General features: G+C 41.5%; 1 protein-coding gene across 1 annotated transcript; it reads left to right on the forward strand.

The window, feature by feature from the left end:
- The first annotated feature begins 113 nt into the window (after positions 1–113).
- On the forward strand, positions 114–4,387 carry C14H15orf40 (chromosome 14 C15orf40 homolog). The gene is made up of 4 exons (XM_086620258.1): positions 114–188; positions 272–395; positions 1,407–1,534; positions 3,573–4,387. The coding sequence occupies exons 1-4, from the start codon at positions 114–116 to the stop codon at positions 3,663–3,665; spliced, it is 420 nt and encodes a 139-aa protein (XP_086476384.1). The 3' UTR covers positions 3,666–4,387.
- Positions 4,388–20,382: the final 15,995 nt, after the last annotated feature.

Below are 20,382 nucleotides of genomic sequence, written 5' to 3' on the forward strand. Positions count from 1 at the left end.
GCAGCGCGGGTGTCCCCGGGGCGGAGCGGCCCGGCCGGCTCCGCCCTCCCCGCGGCGGGCGGGGCCAGGCGCCCCGGGGCGGGGCGAGCTGGTGTTGCCGGAAGTGCCGCGCGATGCCGGCGCGCGCCGGCTTCCGTCGGCTGCTGGCGGCGCCGGCGCGGGGCGGTGGCGGGGCCATGCCCCGAAAGGTGCGGCGGGGAGGCCCCGGGGGGAGAAGGGCACAGTCGGGCAGGGGGTGCCCGCGGTGACCGCTCCTGTTCCTCTGTTTCAGGGAAAAGGAGCCGGGAAAACGCCCGCGGAGCCGGGTGCCGTCGCGGGACCGGTGGCGGCAGGTGACGGCTGCGTGAGGGTGGCGGTTCGCGCCAAGCCCGGCTCCCGGTGCAGCGCCGTCACAGGTGGGGCCGCCAGCGCGGCGGGCGCGCCTGCCCGGGGCGGATCTCGGGAGAGCTCGCCCGCCGCCGTGCCGGGCTGAGGAACGGCGGGAGGCGCGAGAAGGGGCGGGACGGCACGGCACGGCACGGCACGGCGCTCTGCTCGGCAGCGGCGGGCCCCGCGCTGGCGGGCGGCGCGGCGCGGCGCGCTCGGTAACAACGGGGTTCGGGATGCTCTGGTCGCCGCTTCTGAAGAGCGGTGCGGGCGGGCTTGCCGCTCTGGGAATAACCGCCGGTAACTGGGAATGGAGCGGGAAAGCTGTTTTTTCTAACTCGTCTTTCTAACGAGTTCTACGGCTTATCTCCATCCTCTAAGCTGTAAGAAAAAAAAAAAAAAGACCAAAGACTGAAGTAGTAATTCCCTCTTTTTCTTAAAAGGAGCCAGGAGTAGCTCCTTCGCACTCCCCTATGGGTAACGGTAGGTGGTGCAGCGAGAACGATGTAAATTCTTCTGAAGGAATTTTTTTTGAAAGGAGCAACAGCAAACGCGCTTCATCAGCACTTGGGTTTGGCACGTGTGATTTCGTGCGTGCTGTTGGTATCCCAAGAGGTTGCGCGGGTTTATTGGAACTGGAAGGGTTTGCTGTGATCAAACGTGTTCCCCCTCTGCACATCCGGAGTTGCCGATGTGCGGATTAGAACGGCTTCTCGGGCCGGCGGGTGTGTGGGACCGACGGGGGGACCGCAGCGCGGTGCCCAGGCTCCGTGGGCAGCACAAGGAAGCGGCTGATAATGGCACAGCTCTCTGGGAAGGCTTATTCATCGTGCTTTTTTTTGGGGGGGGGAATAACCACCTAATTTGTGTTACGTTCTGTGATGCCAAGCTGACTGCTGCAGTGTGGGCATAGAACAGTGCCCTGGTTGTGTGAAAACTGGTAATTCGTGCTTTTGAAAGCAAACACATTCATTTTTAGGAGACAATAAGTATACGTTTCGCATATTTTGAGCATAAAACCCTTAAAATATTTGTTGTAGATGTGACAGCTGAGGCAGTAGGTGTAGCTATTGCTGCACCTCCATCAGAAGGGGAGGCAAATGCAGAGCTGTGTCGCTACCTCTCTAAGGTGCTAGGAGTGAAGAAGAGTGAAGTTATTTTAGAGAAGGTACTTACTTTTCTTTTTTTTCTTTCAGTCTTGCCCTACTGATTTCAAAATTCAAGATTTTGAAACTTAGTCATTGAGTACAGGGAGCTGCTCTCCAAGTTCAATCCAGAAGATACTTTAGATGCGTTTAGTTGAGTTAATGGAATGATTAATTGAGAGCAAACCTAGTGTAGGAAGAACCACAGCTGATACTGAGGTCTTTAATCAGAATAGTTCTCATTGTGATACACTTTACAAATGCATGTGGTTCATGTTTTCTGTGTTGTTCAAAGATTCTCTTGTTTTCATGTCAAATGTAGTTCACAAAATTTGTGCTTTGCAGAGAATGTGCGTTTTATGAATAACTTTTCATTCATTTTTTGAAGGTAACTTCTGTATTTGAGTGAAAATTTTCTGACAATTAATCTTCACACATAAGCAAGAGCACATATAAGCACTTGGATTATAGCTGGGCCTCAAGAGTTTCTTTGTATTAGAATTTACATGTCTTCAGTCTGGCAAGCGGAAACTCTTTGTTTTATTCATTGCACTGAATAAATGATTTGTTTTATTAATTCATTGTACTTAAAGTCAGTCTTTCCAACCATGTTCCTTTACAGTTTATGAACGCAAGAGCACAACAAAAAATGACGCTTTTTATTTTTGTCTGTTGGTTTAATGTCGTAGTTGTAGAAGCCCGTTAACGCAGATAAATGGCAATGTGATCAATGAATTGAGCAGTGTGTTGGTGAAAGGTAGAGATGCAGAGATTGGAGTCTTGTTTTTCCAGATTCATGGGTGGACTGCTTCATTCGTTTATCAATGTTTCACAGATAACACTATTTTCCTACCTTAAAGGAGTCTTCAGGTTTAACTAGACTATTCTCATAAGTGCTAAGCAGAGTTGAGTATAAAAGGGGCCAGTGTTGTCTGACCTTCTTGACTCAGTTGTTCCGACCTACGGTGTCCAAACCATTACATGCTAGTATTTGTTTTTCACAAGCCACTGTTTGTTCTCATTGAAGCATTGTGGTAAATCTGTGTTTTACCTGTGGCTTAGATCTTTCCATCCTGAGCTGCTCGGTGTAAACAGCAAGTGGTTTTTGGTACTGGTTGCTCTCTTATGTACTACTTGCTTTATGATAAGTGCTAACGTTAACAAAACCAATCCAAGTTGAGAAATTGATGGGAAACGATCCAGTATAAAACTGGGGTTATCAGATTTCTATGCAAGGGCCTTGATTTTCATCATCAACTGGCTGAACTACTTCAAAAATCTATTTTTGATTTCAAATTTCAGGCTATATTTCTGTATAGTGGAGTTAAGGACTTTTTCCTCCTTCAGGATGCCCCTTGCGGGCTTTTCAAACTTTTTGCCAAGCTGCAGATTAACAAGCAACTTGTTTTTCGTGGTGCACTAAATACTAGCAAGGTTGTGTCTTCGAGCAATATGAAATGAGGTTGCAGGTTTGCCAGTTCCTATGTAAAATAGCCTTTTTTTCATTACTACATAAACAGGTCAATAATATTTTAAATAACTGCTGTATAAATCTAAATGTCTTATAGGCTATATACGATGTGATTTCTTTTCATTTAGTTGATATTATCAGCCTGAGAACTCAGCAAGGGTAATTAATACTCTGTGGGAGACAACTCTAAGGAAAGATCTGAAAGTACACAGTTATTATGTATACAAACACCCACTTTTTAAAAACAAAAATGCAAATTAGTTGTAGTCTTGTTTCTAAATGTGAATCGTGGAAACATCACTCCTTGCTTTTTATTCTAGCCTATAAAAAGAGCATCAATTCAGGGCATGCTCTGGGAGCTGTATCCAGTTTTAAAAGGAGAGTAGATAAGACATTGTTTTCCACTTTTCAAATAACTAGAAAGAACATTGGTGAACTATCTCTTACTGCTGTTAATTCTGCATGCCCACACTTTAAGAGTTTTTAAAGTACCTCATATATTGGCATGACAGTGAGATTTTTTTTTTTTAATATATATTTAGTGGTGATTCTCTGAAAGATGTCTTTTTTTGTGTGTGTGTCTAAACCAGGGTGGTAAATCACGTGAAAAAGTGGTGAAGATTTTGGCATCGATGACACCAGATGAGATTTTAGAAAAACTGAAAAAAGAAGCTTCCAGTTGACCTAGAACAAGAGTGGGAAATGGGACAATGCATCTTGGTAAATGGACTGATGTTCTTTCTTACGTAAATCTAGTCCTGTTGAGAATGTGGGTAATGATTAGGGAAAGATACTTCTTCGCCACTCTGTCCCTCCTTGTTAATACAGCTGTTGTATAGTTGAAGTTTTTTTGTAGGTTTGGTTAGAAAATCTTATCTTTACTGAGGCTCTGTATCTGCTGGTATCACTCCAGACTTTTTTTTTCCCCTCTGGAGAGTTTCCTTTGGTGAGATTTGTCCTCTTTCCTGGTCCCTAAACAAAATGTTTTACAAAACTTGTTTCTCAGTGAAACAAACTTTGGTTAACAAAGTGATAGGCTTCAATGTGAAAAGTGTTGCAAAAGGATGAGTCTGGATGGATGGTAAAGACCCTAGAACGTTCTCTTCAACATCTAGCAGCAGGTACAGGGTGCAGTTTTGCACCATGTGCACGTATGTATATCTAAAAGAAACATGTCTGAAGCCAATATACTGTTGTTGATCACACAGGCAAGCTAAAAGCAGAATCACCTGAACAACTGAAACAAACCCAGAAGTTTGCAGTATGAAAAAGTGACCCAGAACCTAGTAATTGCATACTCAGTGTCATTTTGTAATAGTCTGTAATTAATTTCCTGAACAGTAGAGGTACAGTCATGTATCTTTGCCAAATGTATGTCAAGTGTAATGACTGTTTTTAATAAAAGGGACAAAAAGTATTATCAAACTTTGTTTTGTGTTTATATTTTTAACAAAAAAACCCCAAACTTTCCTAGAAGTCACTTATTAGAATGTTATTTTTAAACGGGGCTTTTTTGCAGTCTTTCCTTGGTTTAAAAATGAGTAGTATTTGTGCTTATGTGGTGGGGGTTTGGTAACAGGGGAGGGACTGCAGAGACAGGCCCTGTAAGGAGCTGCCAGAAGGTTCCCCAGCTCCACAACCGGTCAGATCTGAGAGAATCAAATTTGCAGACAGCAGTTCAGTGGAGATGGGGCGAGAGGAGGTGTGCTGGAGCTGAGATTCCCTTGCGGAGAGGCGGCAGCGGCCCTCCTGCCACCCCTCAGAGAAACGGTGGAGCAGAGACCCACCTGCAGCCTGCGGAGAAGCCCACACTGGAGCAGAGGTGCCTGCGCCCAAAGGAGTTCATAGAGGATTGTCTCTGTGGGAGAGGACCCCGCGCTGATGGAGACCAACAGTGGAGAAGAGATGTACCTGCGGTCCGTGGGAAGGGACTCCATGCTGGAGCGGGTGGCTGCACCCTAAGGTGCCGTGACTGTGCAAAAAGCCCACACTGGAGCAACCTGGTGGGTAAGGATTACATCCTACAGGAGGGACTCATGCTGGACAAGTTCATGGAGAACTCTCACCTGTGAGGAGGGGCCCTACGGAGTGGAGGGGGTGTAAGGAGTCCTCCCCCGAGGACGAAGGAGCAGCAGAAACAACGTGTGACGAACTGACCTGCAACCCCCGTCCCCCTGTGCTGCTGGAGGGGAGGAGGCAGAGCCGGGAAGAAGGGAGGAGTGGATGAAGATGTTTTTAAGATCTGGCTTTGTTTCTCGTGATCTTCTCTGAGGTGACTGATAACAAATTAAATTGATTTGTCCCCAGGCCGGGTCTGTTTTGCCCTTGGCCATGGTTAGTGGGTGATCCCTCCCTGTTCTGATCTCGACCCTCAGGCCTCCACCCTACTGGGGACCAGGGGAAGGAGAGAGTGAGCAGCTACATGCTCGCTTGCCTGCTGACTGGGCTAAACCACAACAGCATTCCTACCCATAGAGAACTGGGCAGAGTCATTTGTAGAACACTATAACAAATCTGAAACAAAATGAGCAACTCTACTCCAGTGTCAGGCCTAATGAGAAGAAGGGTTAACTTCTCTCTTTGTCATCCTTCAGAGGTCAGAGTAAGATTTAACTAGTATTTCCCAAGTATGTATGTGATATTGCACATGCCTCTGGTAGGAGTTTGCTTTTTCATCTGCATGGCTGCTGATGTCTGAAATTTACTGCAGTTGTCATATATTTAAAAATATATATATAAAAAAAATCTAATGCCTAAAGTAAAAATGAAAAACTATTCTGAAGGTTTGCCTCAGGTTTGTCATACCTACTCCTGGAAAACCATGTTACAAATGCAAAAGTTACAGCTAAATTTCTTTACCAGGTTCATGCAGTGCAGACTCATAATTTAGTTTTTCATGGACAAAAACATTTTGCTTTAGGAAATTCTTTCTGCTTCCTGTTATCCTAAATATTGCAACGATTGTTTTAAGAGTTAGACAACTGGTGCTTGTCAAGATGACAGCTCTTTCAAGGTCACTCATTTTAAAGATGTTATAAAAAAATGTTACTTGTTTGGACAGTGTTTGGAGAACGAAGTCTAAATTGTGAATGTTGTTTGCTTAATGGTTTTCATCTGGGCTCCTTATTTTCTCAGGGTTTTGGTCAGCCATACATTGCCATTGTTGCCTTTCCTTACTTACTCTTTTCAGCCCGTACAGGCTGGTTTTGTTTTGCTGTTCAATTTTGGTTCATGGCTCCTTGCTGTTTCATCTGTTCTTGCCCAGCAGAGGGGTGCCACGTCTTGCAGAAAAATGAAGACAAAGCAAGCCAAAACTAAGTGCTCACGGTTTTGTTTTGTGGTTTGTTTTTTTTTTTCCCCTTGTTTCCTAAATGTCTTTTTATTGTGAGTAGAAACCTGCAATCCAAAGACTTAAGGAATCCTGCATTTATAAGTTATATTCTGAGTTGGATGCTGCAACAGCCATTACAAACATCTCTTTGGAAGCTAGTACCATGTGTTACGTTACATGTGTTATATTCTGTGTTGAAATAATGTATTACACTTTCCCATTACTTCAGACCCAGACTGAGGAAGGAGCTGGGTAGACAGGTACAGTCTCTGAAGTACATTGGTCTTCAATGATGGTCACATCTACAGCAATAGCCAATTTAATCTTTCAGTTTCCTCTCTGTCTTGTCAATGTGCTCTGCCTTGTCTTTGCTAGCTTCTGCTTCAGAGGTTTCACCTTTTCTAAACACCTTCAGCTGGCGCTCTGCATCTTTTCTTCCCAATCAGTGAAAGTAACTTGAAGACAAATAGGGTGCCTTCAGTGTATTATGCTGTCGTTTTTATGTAATGTGAGCCAGGCATATTGTCATATTCATCACTTGTCAATCAGAAGACAGGTACTGTTCAGCTAGGGAGTTTATTAGTGCATGGGAAAACAACCAGTGTGCCCTCCTCCCTATTGCACTTCTGTTTTCTATTGCATTCACAAGTGTGTGTGGAGAGGAAAGCGTCATTTATATGATGCTGATTTTGTGCTTGGCCAAGCCAAGTACTTTTTCTTTTCTCTGGATTGTAATGTACATTTAAGACTTGCTTTAATGTGTCCACTTCAGTCATGATACAGTATTTTTTTCAAACTTGTTGCAATGGGCTGTTTTTAGCATTGCTTCTTAAGAAGCAGAAATATTATTGGTGGCATGTTTTGAAGCCCTAGCTTTGTTTGCTCAAGGCATTACTTAGTTGAGGCCTCAGTGATTGTGTAAAAAAAGCCATGGCAGATGGAAGCCACAATAGCGATCAAAGCCGAGGGATGGAAATTAAGTTCTCCTGGTAGTAGTGCCCTGTCTCCCTTAAGACTGAAACAGTGGTCTAGCTAGCAGTGTGGCAAATAAAGCTTTTATGTGCTGGGAACGGAGAATTTATTTAATGAGTAACCAAAATTATGTTAGAAGGGTAGTATAAATAATGCTCGGGTGTTGACATATCTGAGAGCCTTGTATATCAATGTTTTCATGCAGTCTTCCAATTATATCCATAATATCTTGGCTGTGGACATGTGTATCCTGGTGAAATGCCTGGGAGGCAGGAATTGCTGGTCCATTGTATATCAAAAGTGAGATACAGAAGAGTTAAGCAGCTTGTGTGACTGAACAAGGCAGTGCCAAAACTGTGATTTAGGCCTAGCTCTTTCAAATTTTGTATTGAAACCCTAAGCTGTCAACTATCTATTCATGAATGCAGTGAAATATCTTTCATTCTATTGAGAAAACTGTGGTAGCAAATATTCCTAACTCTTCAGCAGACTATGTTTTTAATAGAATGCAGCTTTGTGATATTGCAGGAGGCTTCTTCCAAGAATTTCAAAACACTTTTCTCATCCCCTGTCTCAAAACAAAGCTTAACTCTTACTCCTAGATCAGTTTAAAAACATTGCGGTGCCAGTTCTACCCTCTTTTTACTCTTCGGTCCACTGCTTTATCCATGTGCGTTAAACTACACGATTACTCTAACTACTTGAAATCCTGCTATTGACTCAAGCACTGTCGTCTTTTCCTAATGCATTGTCTGACCAATTTCAGTAAAATCTGTCTAATGGTGATTTAATATCATACTGCATACAGACCTGGGCAGTCAGTGCAATTTTTATATAATTAAGTTATTTAAACATTAGCAAAATAGAAGTTATCTGAATAAATTCTATGCCAAGCAGCGTTATGGCATAGAACATTCTTGGTCTTTCATCCACTCGGTTACATTTATTTTCTAACATCCAACTTCGAAAGTAGGTATATGGTTTCATTGCAGTACTCTAATTACTAATTAAGGATATTTAATTATGCCCTCTGAAGCTGGCCTCTTTGCTCTTTTACTTTCAATCCACTCCATTTGTCATTTACAGTACATTCCTATCTCTCCTTTTAGTCCAAGTGTTTCTAAATCCCCATTTGTTCAGATATCATCAGTCTAAATAATCCTGTATAATTGTCAACTTTGTCAATAACTGGCAGTGGCAATTTACCAGAAAACACAGTTCAATATCTTCCTTCTTTCAGCCTCCTGGAAGACAGACACACCTGATCTTTTTGCTCATTACTTCACATACCTCACTCTATGTTTCCCCTCTCATGCTGTTTATTTCCATATGTAAAACTTGAACCGGTTGAGTCCCTTTTTCTGATTTTTTTTTTTTTTGATTTCAACCTACTGTATTTTGCTCTTAATGTTTTTAGTCTTTACCTCAGGAGGATGATTCATTGCCATATTAGCTATAATAAAAATGTGCTCCTCTGTCTCCTTCTGGGAACACAGTGCTTTACCCACATGTAAAGCGTATCTTGGTTATTATTCTCTAGGAAGGCTGCTGCACTTGGGGCAAAGTGTTGTTAATGTACCCAAGGCACAATAAACAGTCAAAAAGCTGCTGAAGAAATGAAATACTTTCCTGAAAGGAGGAGTCTGATACTTTTCAAAGGTACTGGGAATTCATTTCTTCCTGGTCCTTTATATATTACCTTTTCAAGTAATTGTTAGTGAGCCATGAAGAATTTTGCTTTCATCTATAAATGCTGAATTTATTTGGTTTTGCATTATTTCAAGAGCTGGAGAAGTTAGAGTGATGTAAGTAGTCTACCATACCATCTTACTACAGCTTGAAGCTCAGTTTTTGGAATGTTGTTTGAATAACATTTTGAGTTTCCAAGTCTGAAGTGAGGCAGGTGGAAAGGGAAATATATTGAGTATCAATTTAGCGGTTGGTCACTATAGAAACACGCTGTAAAGAGACCAGTTAACCATGGACTTAGGGAGAAGAGAATGTTGGAATGAAACAACAGAGGGCCGTTTTGTGCGTCGCCTTAACTGGGGTTACAAGGTGTAATTCTGTGCTGATTAAGTTGCCTTTTTTCTATTGCCTTGTACATGTGGAGTGCACACGGGAAGGGCTGTGGCGTGTCATTCCCTTGGACAGCTTTCATTGCTGTAGTGTTTTGCAAACCAGGATGCACTGAGGCATAATTTATAAAAAACTTCAAAGCTCTCAGTACGTGTGAGGACATACTTGGTGCCCATCTGTCTGAAAGGGACGTTAGCAAGTTGAATTTTATAAAACAAGCTATTTCTATGGAACCTTTTTTTACTGATGCTACTTTCGATAGCTCGTCTTAAAATCTACAAGGTTTTCTGCTGCTTTTCTGATGTTGAGAAGGTCCGTGGGGTTAAATTCGATAGTGATATCACCGCACACGCTCAGCTCAAGCAGTCACCTTCCTGACACCTCTGGGCTTTGGGTTCACACGGGCTCCTGCTGCCTCTCACGTTTGGTTTTTCCTGCTGCTGTTGCAGGTCGGTGCCCTCCAGCAGGACCAGGCTCTCTGGGGTTATTTCTGCTCGTTATTTGACACATCAGCGTTGTTGCTGACGCTTATCTCTCTAGATACTACTGTGTTTCTTTTTCTGTTTCTCGGGCCTGACAGCTCTTTGAGATGCGTTTGTTGTGGAAGAGGGGGGGAAAAAAAGACCCTGTGATGCAGTCTTCGCAATGAGAGGGCAAACCTGTCCCTTCCAGTGAGGCCCTGTAGCAGCTCTGTGTTGCCTCCTGGCATTTGCCCTTTAATAAAATGTCCCTTTTTGTCTTTGGTAAATCTGACAGCAATCAGCTAGCACGTATGTGAGGTCATGTTCCTGCCATGAGGAAAGATTGCTGTTAGCTACTAAGATGCACTTCTGAACAGGCAATTTTCTGCAGTTTCTTAGCTGCCTTTTTACAGTGGAAGTGCAATCTGTTACTAATAAACCTGATAGGTTTATGGGTTTTGGGGGGATTTTTTTCTTTTTGTTTGAAAAACCTGATTAAGCTCATTACTAGCTGAGTATAAATGCTAATACATAGAGGGGACCAGGCAGGCAAATTGCACTTGGCTAATTTTACTTAATGAGAATTCTGATTCTGCTCAGTCACTTCCTCGCTGAGTTCAGGTTCAGCTACTAATGCAGACCCAGGAGATTTTGTTAAATATTTTTAAAAGATGGTCAGCTTATGATGATGTTCTCAACCTGCATAACTTCTGTTTGCTGTGATTGCTGTCACGTATCAGCTAGAATAAATTCTTCCTTTATTTAATACAGTGCCAGGCAATATTTCTGGTGAAAGATAAATACGAAATTAGAGAATCTGAAAATGCTAATTTGACAATAGCTGTCATTAAACTGTGGATGTGTGTGTGGCAAGACCAGTTTTTCACTAGCCAAATGCCTGTGTGTAAAAGCAGAGAAGGTGTAAGATCTAATTAAACACAACTTTCAGTAGCCTGAAAAGTATATAAATCCTAAATCTGCAAAAATAAGTAAAGTGAGCCTGTCAGTGGAGGTGTTGGTGTACATGTGTTATGCACTTAAAGAAACAAAGATAAAAAGAACATGAAATACCTGAACTTGCCATAAGCCTTTCTGCCAGCTTTATGGGTTGCCACTGCAAATCTGAATTTGAAAGTACTTTTTTCTCTGATCTTGCTGTAAGGTAGACCTCAACAAGAAACAGAAATCTTTCTGTGCCACTGTTCATGTTGCAAGGCTGTAAAAAACGCTAGTTTTATGGAAAATAGTGTTGAACAACCTTTTCTATAGAAAACCTTTGGCTTCTCAGCTGCATGTGATTCCTGCTCGCTTCAGTGGACTTACTCGGTCTTTTTACCTGGGGAAGAATTTAATTAAGTGCTCCAAGTTTTACGTGCTTGGGCTTATAAACTTAAATAAACAATTTCCGTTAGTTCCTTTTCAGATCTTGGCTATTTCCAGGCTGGGTTTTAGGCTTTGTCCTGCGGTTATCCAGTGGGAGGTACCTTGATTAGACTCCCTGGGGAAACAGAACTTGTTTGATTCCCGAGTTTGCATACTAGATGAACTTCTTGGGGGAGGGGGGGAGAAAAAAAAAAGAAAACAGTGGGGAGGAGAGGGGGAAAGGGAATAATTTACATTAATCTAAGGTCATTTATTGGGCTAGGAGCAATTTTGCTTGGCTTGTTGGAAGTGTTTGCTGTGTGTCCTTCTAAGCTCTGCTGTGGAGGAACATGCACAGAATAGAAGGTGTGACAGACTGGATATTTTATAGCACCCGCTTGGCTGTTTAGCACTCAAATCAGAATGGGGGGAAAAAAACCTGTCATGTTTTCAAAGACTGTGAATCTAATAATTTGCAATATAACTTTCACAATTATTTTTTACTTGCAATCTGGGAACCTAGACGGGAAAAGGATATTACCTGTGGCCCTCTTAGTGTGAATCCTGAGCCATGAAATAGCAATTTGAAATTTTTCAGGAAGGAAATATTTTTCTACTAAAATGATAGATTCATGTAAGGCTGTTGATGTGTAATATGGAAAGAGCATCTACTGATGCTGCTGTTAGTTTTGTGGTTCAAAATACCAATTCAAATGGAAAAGTTGGTGAGCTGCTCATAACTAGTTCTTCTATTCTGCTTTCCCATGTCATTTAAGGAAATTGATTCTACAAAGGCAGCTATATTTTGCCAGTACTTTTTTCATTTTGGTGACTGAACTATTATCTTTCACAGAGAATCAGGACTAACACTTTGTAATTGCTGTGAGAGGCTGGCACATGCCCTTCACACCAGAGTTGGCCAACTGCAATTCCCAGGGTCTTGTCTTATCTGCAGAGCTTCATCCAAAGTATTGCCAAGTCTCCCACAGGTTTCCATCAGGCTAAATCAGCAGCCCTGGGAGCCCAGCCTCCAGCCTTTTGCAGCGGCAGGAGCTGCTGCCAGAAATGCTTGCCCAGGTTAGTGGGTACAATGCAGGGGAAGATAACTGTGAACTATATTAAAAATTGTTTCAAAATATGAGATGCTCTTCTATTTCTGTGTCAGAAAAGAAAGTGTTAAGACTCTAATTAGAAATTTGACCTTGGAGGAATTCATACCAGTCGTTGCCACCTTTCTTCTCTGAATTTCAGACCTAGCCCCTCTGCTGTATTAATTTTCACTGCTGAAAAAGTACAAATACCAAAAGGGGATGACACTTCCAGGTTTAAGTGAAATCACTTGGGAATGGTAAAATCAGGTCTTCTGATTATCTGACTCATTCAATAGTGTAGTATGTGAGAGGGTAAATCAAACACTTGTTTTCTTTTGCTTTACTGTCTGCGAACAACATTGAACAGAAGAGACACGCGTCTTTGTTTCTTCCAAATGATATGCTTTCTCCACAAAGACGCTTTTGGTCTACTGCTACATGCCTGTTCAGTTTTAGAGGATAAATACAGCCCACAGTTTTAGAGGATAAATAAATCTGTGACTACTTAGTTGCAACAAAAAAGTGTGACTGGAGGCAGGTTTGGCAGCAGAGAATAAGCTATCAAGACTTGTCAGTGTTGGATCGGCAGCAGCGAAGATAGTTGTATTTAAGGATTTAAGAGAAAAACTTGTCCTAAACAATAAGGTTTGAGCCCATTCTAGAGACTGGGACTGGTGATTATATTTGTGTTCAGTTTTCATGAAGGACAGAATCTTTTCCAAAGAAGGATGTCAGAAATAAGAGCATATAAACCAGGTATAGCAACTTCTGTGTTTTGTCCTTTTCCCCCAGTCTTTTCTGTTTGTAATAACCTAGAAATTCTCATTCTAGATTAGATGCAGGTTCTTGGAGATGTAGACTCCTCTGTTCCTTTGGTAAAGCTCGAAGTCTCTTGTTGCCACTGTAATACAAATAATAATAAGAGCATAATCAAGGTTGTATTTGTTTTGTGATTATTCTGAACGCTAGAGACTTACAGTAATTATAATGCCATTAAATAGTAATGGAAAAAGATTTAAAAGTAGATCATGAGACTCCTGGAAGGAGATGAAAATCTTGTTCAGCTTTCTTCACTACCCTAGGCATTGCATTCCTCTCTTTTATGGCAAAAACACCAACCTAAAATGATTTCCAAGTGCTGGGGCATATATCAACCCCTCTGTGTTAGAGGCCAAGAGTGCTATATAAAAGACAGGTTTATGTGGGAGAAACTGAACAGGAATTCAGTTTCAAAAACTAGTTTTCTGTAGTTTTGGAAGTGCACTGCATCTGACTGCCTTTTGCAGTCGGAGATACTGCATTTAGTGCCTGGAGACAGGAATGTACTGTGAACAAAGCAATTCTTCCATATACCTCAGTATATCTCTCACCATGGGATCTGATTGCTTTATGAATCCATGCAGCCAGGGTTATGACTCTATTTCAAAACTTCTTGGAGTATACTGATGTGAAAACATTACATGATACGGCTCTATGATCCAGCCCTTTGTTTCATGAAACAATACTCAGTCCCAACATCGTGATTTGTACAAAGGTGGTATTTGTCTCCTGTCTTCTTTCATAATGTGTTCACAGTGTAAAGCTGCTGTTAGGTGCTTGAAACATTGTTGTAAATACAAGGGATAAGAACACTATCCATCTAGAAGCCAGGTAATAAAAATGGTTGTGCTAAGATTTAAGGTGGCAGGGTCCCATAGGGCCAGAGGTGTGCATGCAAGCTCTGTACTTTGCAGGTGGTAGACCAGCTCCAAGGAGTCTTTCAGCAGCTGCCAGGCCATTGCCTTCTCCTTTCTTTGGGATGGGCATGTTATATAGCGAAAAGATTTATTTTAGGTAGTTTAATCTGTCTACTTTGTGTTGTGCGAGCCACAAGGTCTGCATTGGGCCCTGATTACACAGCGTCTCTGTGGCTGTTGCAGTGTTTACAGTGTTCATTTGTGAGGGAGAGATGATGTGCATTACTTTGGTTAATGATCCTTTAACACGCAGTGCTTCCAGTCCAAATTGGAAGCGAGCATCCAAAGAGAAGGACAGGCTATGCATGATAAATACCTCTCCCACTGCACAGTTAGAGTAGGCTCATAACAAATGTGAAAAATGCAATTTCATTTTCCTTCAGCTTTTCAATTTCCTGCTAATACCTTTCACAGAGGAAAAAAATGTTTTTTGTCAACATCATTGTCATTTAAAGCCATATAAATTTGAAAGCTCTTAGAAGGTTACAAAGGTGAATTAAAATACCGATTTTAGTTGTTCCTTAAGCATACTATGTTTGATTGTGTTTTATTCCTTTACCTCCTTTTGTGTATAGTGAAGTTTACTGACAAAGGGCCAACGAAGAGGGTTTATAAACTGATTTTAGTATAATCACATTCTGGCCTGTATCAGTATTCAGGACGTATTGTTTCTCTTAACCTGAAGTGATGTGTTAATTTGACTGGGAAACAAGAGTGAGATGTGGACACAAGGTGAACAATTTATTGAATTAATGAAATGGTGACTACAGATCAGCAATTCTGCTGCAGTGTTTTGCTAGTTAAAGCAGAAGGCCTTGCCGTGCCTGCGTGGGAATCTGCGGTTCGTCATCTGCCAGCGGATAATCGGGCCGGTTACCACGCCGTGCGCTCGGCGGCTTTGCCTGCAGGCCAGCAATGTCACGGGGACAAGCAGGGCATCGTCAGCCTCGGAGATGGCGCAGACCCAGCGTGGCGCTTCCCACCCCAGTTGCGATGCAGATGTTACACGCACAAGAGCCTTCATGCGTTGTAAGATTTGTTAAGGTTCCCAGCATGCTGCAGTGGACTAACTGCTCCTGTATATTTATATCTTTTATGCTCACAGGAAAGAATGGGGTTTATTTAGCAGCTTAATCCATAGGAATTCAAATAAATTCTATTCTTTGGACCCTTTGCTTGTTTTCAGGTCTGTAGTGTTCCCTACCCCTATCTGAGGTAACCCAGATAAATCCTAGTGAGATGTCAGTGACTTTTTATTACTTACAGGCATTTTCCTTTGTTAAATAACCTCCTCTCAGCTGTTGAAACTGAGGCACTTTTGCGTAGTTAACTATGAGATTGCCATATTAAACTCTACTCGTCTCTCTTGCAAGCGATAGGGGAGCTTGGTACAGATTTCAGTGGGTGCTGTAAGGCTCCTGGGCTCTCCTGAACTCAGCTGGGATCCCTGAATAGGCTGCTTTTATCCCGAGTGGTGTAGACAAAGATACTATGATGAGGTCACTGCCACACACTACTCCACAGTTAAGTTGCCTCAAAGTAATAAATCCATAGCTGGTGAGAAACAGCGTAGGGGAGGAAGAGATTACAAACTTGAGCCATTGTAAAGAAAGAAGGAATTGACAGTGAGCTCCAGGAGGTTCAGACAATAGCTTACAGAGGGAAGTGTGGAAAAATCTCTCCCCCGTTGCATCTAAAATTAGACTGGACAAAAAAACCCAAGCCCAAGTACAAACGCTCTGTGCATGGAGGGGTGGTATAGTGGCATCACAACAGGTAGAGTGAAAGAGGCTGGTGATGGACAGGGAGTAAAGATTTTTCCCTTTAGAGATTATTTTAAAGCTCTGCTCTGATTTTGCCAAATGAAACCAAGATGCGAATATTTGATATGGTCTTAATTCAGTATTGACTTGGTCATCTTGATGCTCGCTTTGGGAGGCATGAATAAGCAAAAATGAGCTGACACTCACTTGTTGAGATTTCCTGTCTTTTTCTCTGTGCTACAATGCTTAGTGTTTTCTAGCAATCCTTAAACTTTCTATACTACTAGCAGAAAACTTGAAGAGCCTGGGAAGGTTTTCTGAGCCATGTCTTGGGTGGCATGGTTACAGACAGGTTTCTGCCTTTTAAAACATAGCAGAGGAGGTGTGATCTAAAGAGACAGAAATTAACAGTTTAAGTCATTCATCAGCCGATGTCCTGTAGCACTGCTGCGTGCCATATGCATGTGCAGCAAAAGTGGAGTTGAACCAAATAGCAGCTGAGTTTGTGGACAGCTTTGAATCCAAAGTCACGACGGGACCTGCTGGGATGTCTAGGATCCTCCCCCAGAGCATTAATGAGAAATAGATGCCATCTGGAGGAATTTTCTTGCCAAGGGACTGTGATGCCATCTTTGTCTTCCAGTTCTCATCAATCACAAATGGCTTTTAAACAGATTTGTATTTTACCTTCAGTCAGATGATTTTGTCTTCTCAGCTACTAAGGACACTGACCTTTCAATAGGCTCTTCTAGAAGAAGACTTTATTTCTGGTAAGACGCATTTGTTGCAATGGCTGCTCTGTCAGTCTTCTCTTTCCTTCTCTCATCACAGCTGACTTGTCTGCTCTTCCCCTTACCACTGTATTTTCTCTCCTTTTCTCTTGCTGTAGATGCAAAAAACAACTTCACCTTTAATTTTTTTTTGAAACTGAGATGGTTAACTATGTAATTCTTGTAGTTTGCATTAAAATTTTTGCACCTACTTGATTTTAGAAAAGGCAAGCACTGTAATATTTACATAAGGCTAGAATTTTACTCACTCTTGCCATGATTATATGGTGTGCGCATTAATGTTTTTAAAATCAATTAAATGTAAATGAATAGTACTTTCAGAACAGTAACTGCCACAAGTTTTATTGATGTGGTGTCTAGTTTGCATAGATTGCCCCCTTGTTTTTAATTCAGTTCTCTTTAATTCAATGTTAAATATCAAATTGGACTACCTATACCTCTTAGCTATGATGAGGCTGTCTTTATGCTGCTTATATTTTTGAAGGGCTTTTCTACTGCACCCATAGGACTAGAATCACTCACTGTTTAGTGCAAGTCTAGCTTCGAGAGCTTACTAGGCCACAGAGTCCCAGCTGTACGCCTCTAAATACTATGCTATAGAACTGTGGAGTGACAGAAAGGTAGTGTTTAAATCAAGTCACTGCCTTCATAGTATCTGTAATGTGTTTGGATTTAGTTAAACAAAATATTTAAAAATCAGCAAACAAATTAATTTCCTCACCAGAATGTTTCTAATGCGTTGTGCTGGAACACAGACCCCAGCTGAGACTGCTGTACACCATACCTATGCTTTAAATGGAGTAGCCCCTGCCTGGGTGGATTTGTAGCCAAAATACAGAGCACAGAAGAGAGAAACAGGGCAGACTTACCACTGTTTTACAGGTGGAAGCCGAGACACAAAAACATTAAAAGTGGTTTGTAGCTGAGCTGGCAATTAATACACGTGTCTGGTTCTATCTTTGAAAATATCCTTTCCTTTTAACTTGCTTTTTAGTTCAGGCACTGCAGCAAAGTTGTCTTTTTAGGGTTTTAAAGTAGCTTTAAAAGGTCTTGTTTTCAGGAGTCTTCAAGAATATGAGGAACTAGTAAAACAGATATCTGAAATAAATAGTCTGATGCCTGCGTAACGATAGGAAGGAGAGAGGAAAAAAAACAGTATTGGATTTAAAAAATGTTTTCAGGCCAGTAGTAAGAACATGTCTAGCATAGGTATGGAGGGAAGTAAGATTAGGATGATCTTTTATTACCTAGCACTAAGTCCGTTTTGTCTCTAAACCCTAAAATCCTGCTGGTGAGGTCTAAAGAGGTTCTTCAATTGGATTTACCCAGACTGCAGGATATGTGATCAATAGCTCTTTGTTTTTCATCCCTTGGATCTCCCCACCTTACTTAAGGACTTAAACTCTGCCAGTGTAATGAGCCAGCTGCTTAACTGCTTCCAGATTCCTAGGTCCTTATTCTGCTGGGTTGTTTTATGCTGAGGAGGTCCTTGGAGTCTGTGGGGGAGGAAGGAATGTCTCTTTTTCTTCCCCCAGGCTGTGGCATGGCAGTAAAGTCACTTGATAACTAATAATCAAATCTCAAAACTTATATTCCCCTACAGGGTTCAGAATACATGAGGAAAGAGCCATGAAACAATTGTTCCTTTAGCTCTGCTCTGCTCCTTTCCATCATTGTTTGGGCTGTACAATGTACCCTTCCTCTCCTATCTTATCTTAAAACAACAAAAAAATGTAGTTCTGCTGATGGAAGTATTCTCTGAGCTGCAGGGTTGGGGAAACAGTAATTGCCCCCTGAAAATTCAGGGCTAAGCTCTGTTATATTCTTACAACGGTTTAGCTGCAGCTGGGATTTATAGGAGGGTTTGTGTACCCCAAGCTCGATGCTTCATCACTTCAGAGCAGGCATTTCAAGTGTGTGGCTTCTAAATGAGTAACATGGGCTTGATCTGAGGAGAACATGTGTCCACACAGAGCTCTTGCACTAAACTGATCCAAACTCCCAGAGGTTTCTTTTGCTGTATTTAAATGCTCATCACATTAAAACCACTGAAGCAGTATTCTTAAATGTGCTTCAGATTTAGGTCTCGGTGGCATTCATAAATCAAGATGACTACAGAAGGGTAAAACTTAAGAACCAGGCCTTTGCCATGGAAAATATAATTTTCTTTTTATTTTGTAATAAGAATTTGTAATGGTTTGGGCTGGTTGCACTAGGCAATTATTACTATCTGTTTATTTTCATTGAGCATGTTTTCAAAAGAAAATGTGTCATTTCAAGCATTTCTTCAGAAAGAAACTTCAGACGTAACTTTGGACTAAGAGCATCTGCTTTCTGATCATGCTGAAGTTGGAACATGGTGTCCAGAAGCTATGTGAAACTTCGTACAGTATGCTTGGGTTTTTAACCTTTATCTCAACAGTACTAATTAGAATCGTAAGTATTTCATTTATGTGGGTATATAAATACCAAATTGTCTTTATTCACACTGAAGAAGAGCTTTGAAGAAGTGCAGTGTCTTAATCATTCTTTTAACATGTTCCGTGTTTCAGTTGGAAGATTTTAAATTTTTTTAGTAAATAAGATTGAGCCTTGGTTATTTTTGTAGTTTTATAATAAATAGCTAAGTTGTTTTCTTAACTTCAACTCATCTTTTGAATAGATGAGGGCTTTTTCTTCAAAGAATAACGAAGAGCAGCTTTGATACTTGATATTGATTCATCTTTTATTAGAGAAGCAAGGTTTGAATTACATAATATGCAAAAAAAGAAGCCAACCCATACTTGTGGGTGAAAAAAGTCATCCAGCTGCCGAAGTATTACTTGAAAAAGACACATCTGTGTTAGGAGAAAGACAACATTCATTTGTGTTCCTGCTCGTTACAAGTAACAAAAAAGGTAACCATTGGGGATGATTTGTCCTGTTGTGTGTTTAATAGACTTACAGGAAAATGTAGTTATTACCAACTTTTACCATCTCTTGTAATAAATTAACATCTTAATAGGAGAGAGTACTTGGAAAGTCAGGGGGTGAGCTATATAGAAATAATACTTCGGCATCGCTGTTTCGCGTAAGCAAATGAGGACTGACAACCACTAAGTGCAGCCCGTGCTTTGCTGAGGAAAAATACAGCCCATGGTAAACACAAAAATAAGTTCCAGCATGTGGGGCCTAATGAAAAAATAATCCTTGAGAGGCAAGATCATTGTGCACCATCACAGTACAGTTGCCATCTACTCTCGTGGAAGTGCTGGAGCTGCTGGACTTTGTTTTGATCTCCAGGATTTACCTCTGTGTGTCTCAAATCAGGCTGCATATTTCCAAGGTGCTTTCAGGGAAGCCTGATCTGCCCTATAATCTTGTTTAGCTTCTGGCCATTAGAATGTCGGTGCTGTGCATAATTTAAGCAGGGTATATAGCTCTCTTCTAACAAACAGGGACGAGGGGACAGATTATAGTCATTTTTCATGATTGGCACATGAAGGGCAAGGGAGGTGCAGCTTTGTTAAATGGCTCCGAAGGCGGTCGGTAGCTGCTGTAGGGAGCAGTGCTGTTTTCCCTTCCGTGCTCCATGTTCCTATTCCTCCTGCTTGTCAGTTAGAGAAGGTGTGACTGCACAAGTTGGATCAGCTAACAAAATTCACCCAGAGTTGTATATCTTAGAGATTTACTTTTTTTTTCTAAGGAGTAGGAGTGGTGCAGGCAAAACCTTATCTTAAATTTGATACAAAAAGAATTTTTTTTCCAACATCTCAGTATAATAACTATAAGAAGCAAATGTGAACACGTTTCTTGGTTAAGCAGTTTATTATCA

Source organism: Tauraco erythrolophus, chromosome 14, assembly GCF_009769465.1.
Source record: "Tauraco erythrolophus isolate bTauEry1 chromosome 14, bTauEry1.pri, whole genome shotgun sequence".
Lineage (NCBI taxonomy): Eukaryota > Metazoa > Chordata > Aves > Musophagiformes > Musophagidae > Tauraco > Tauraco erythrolophus.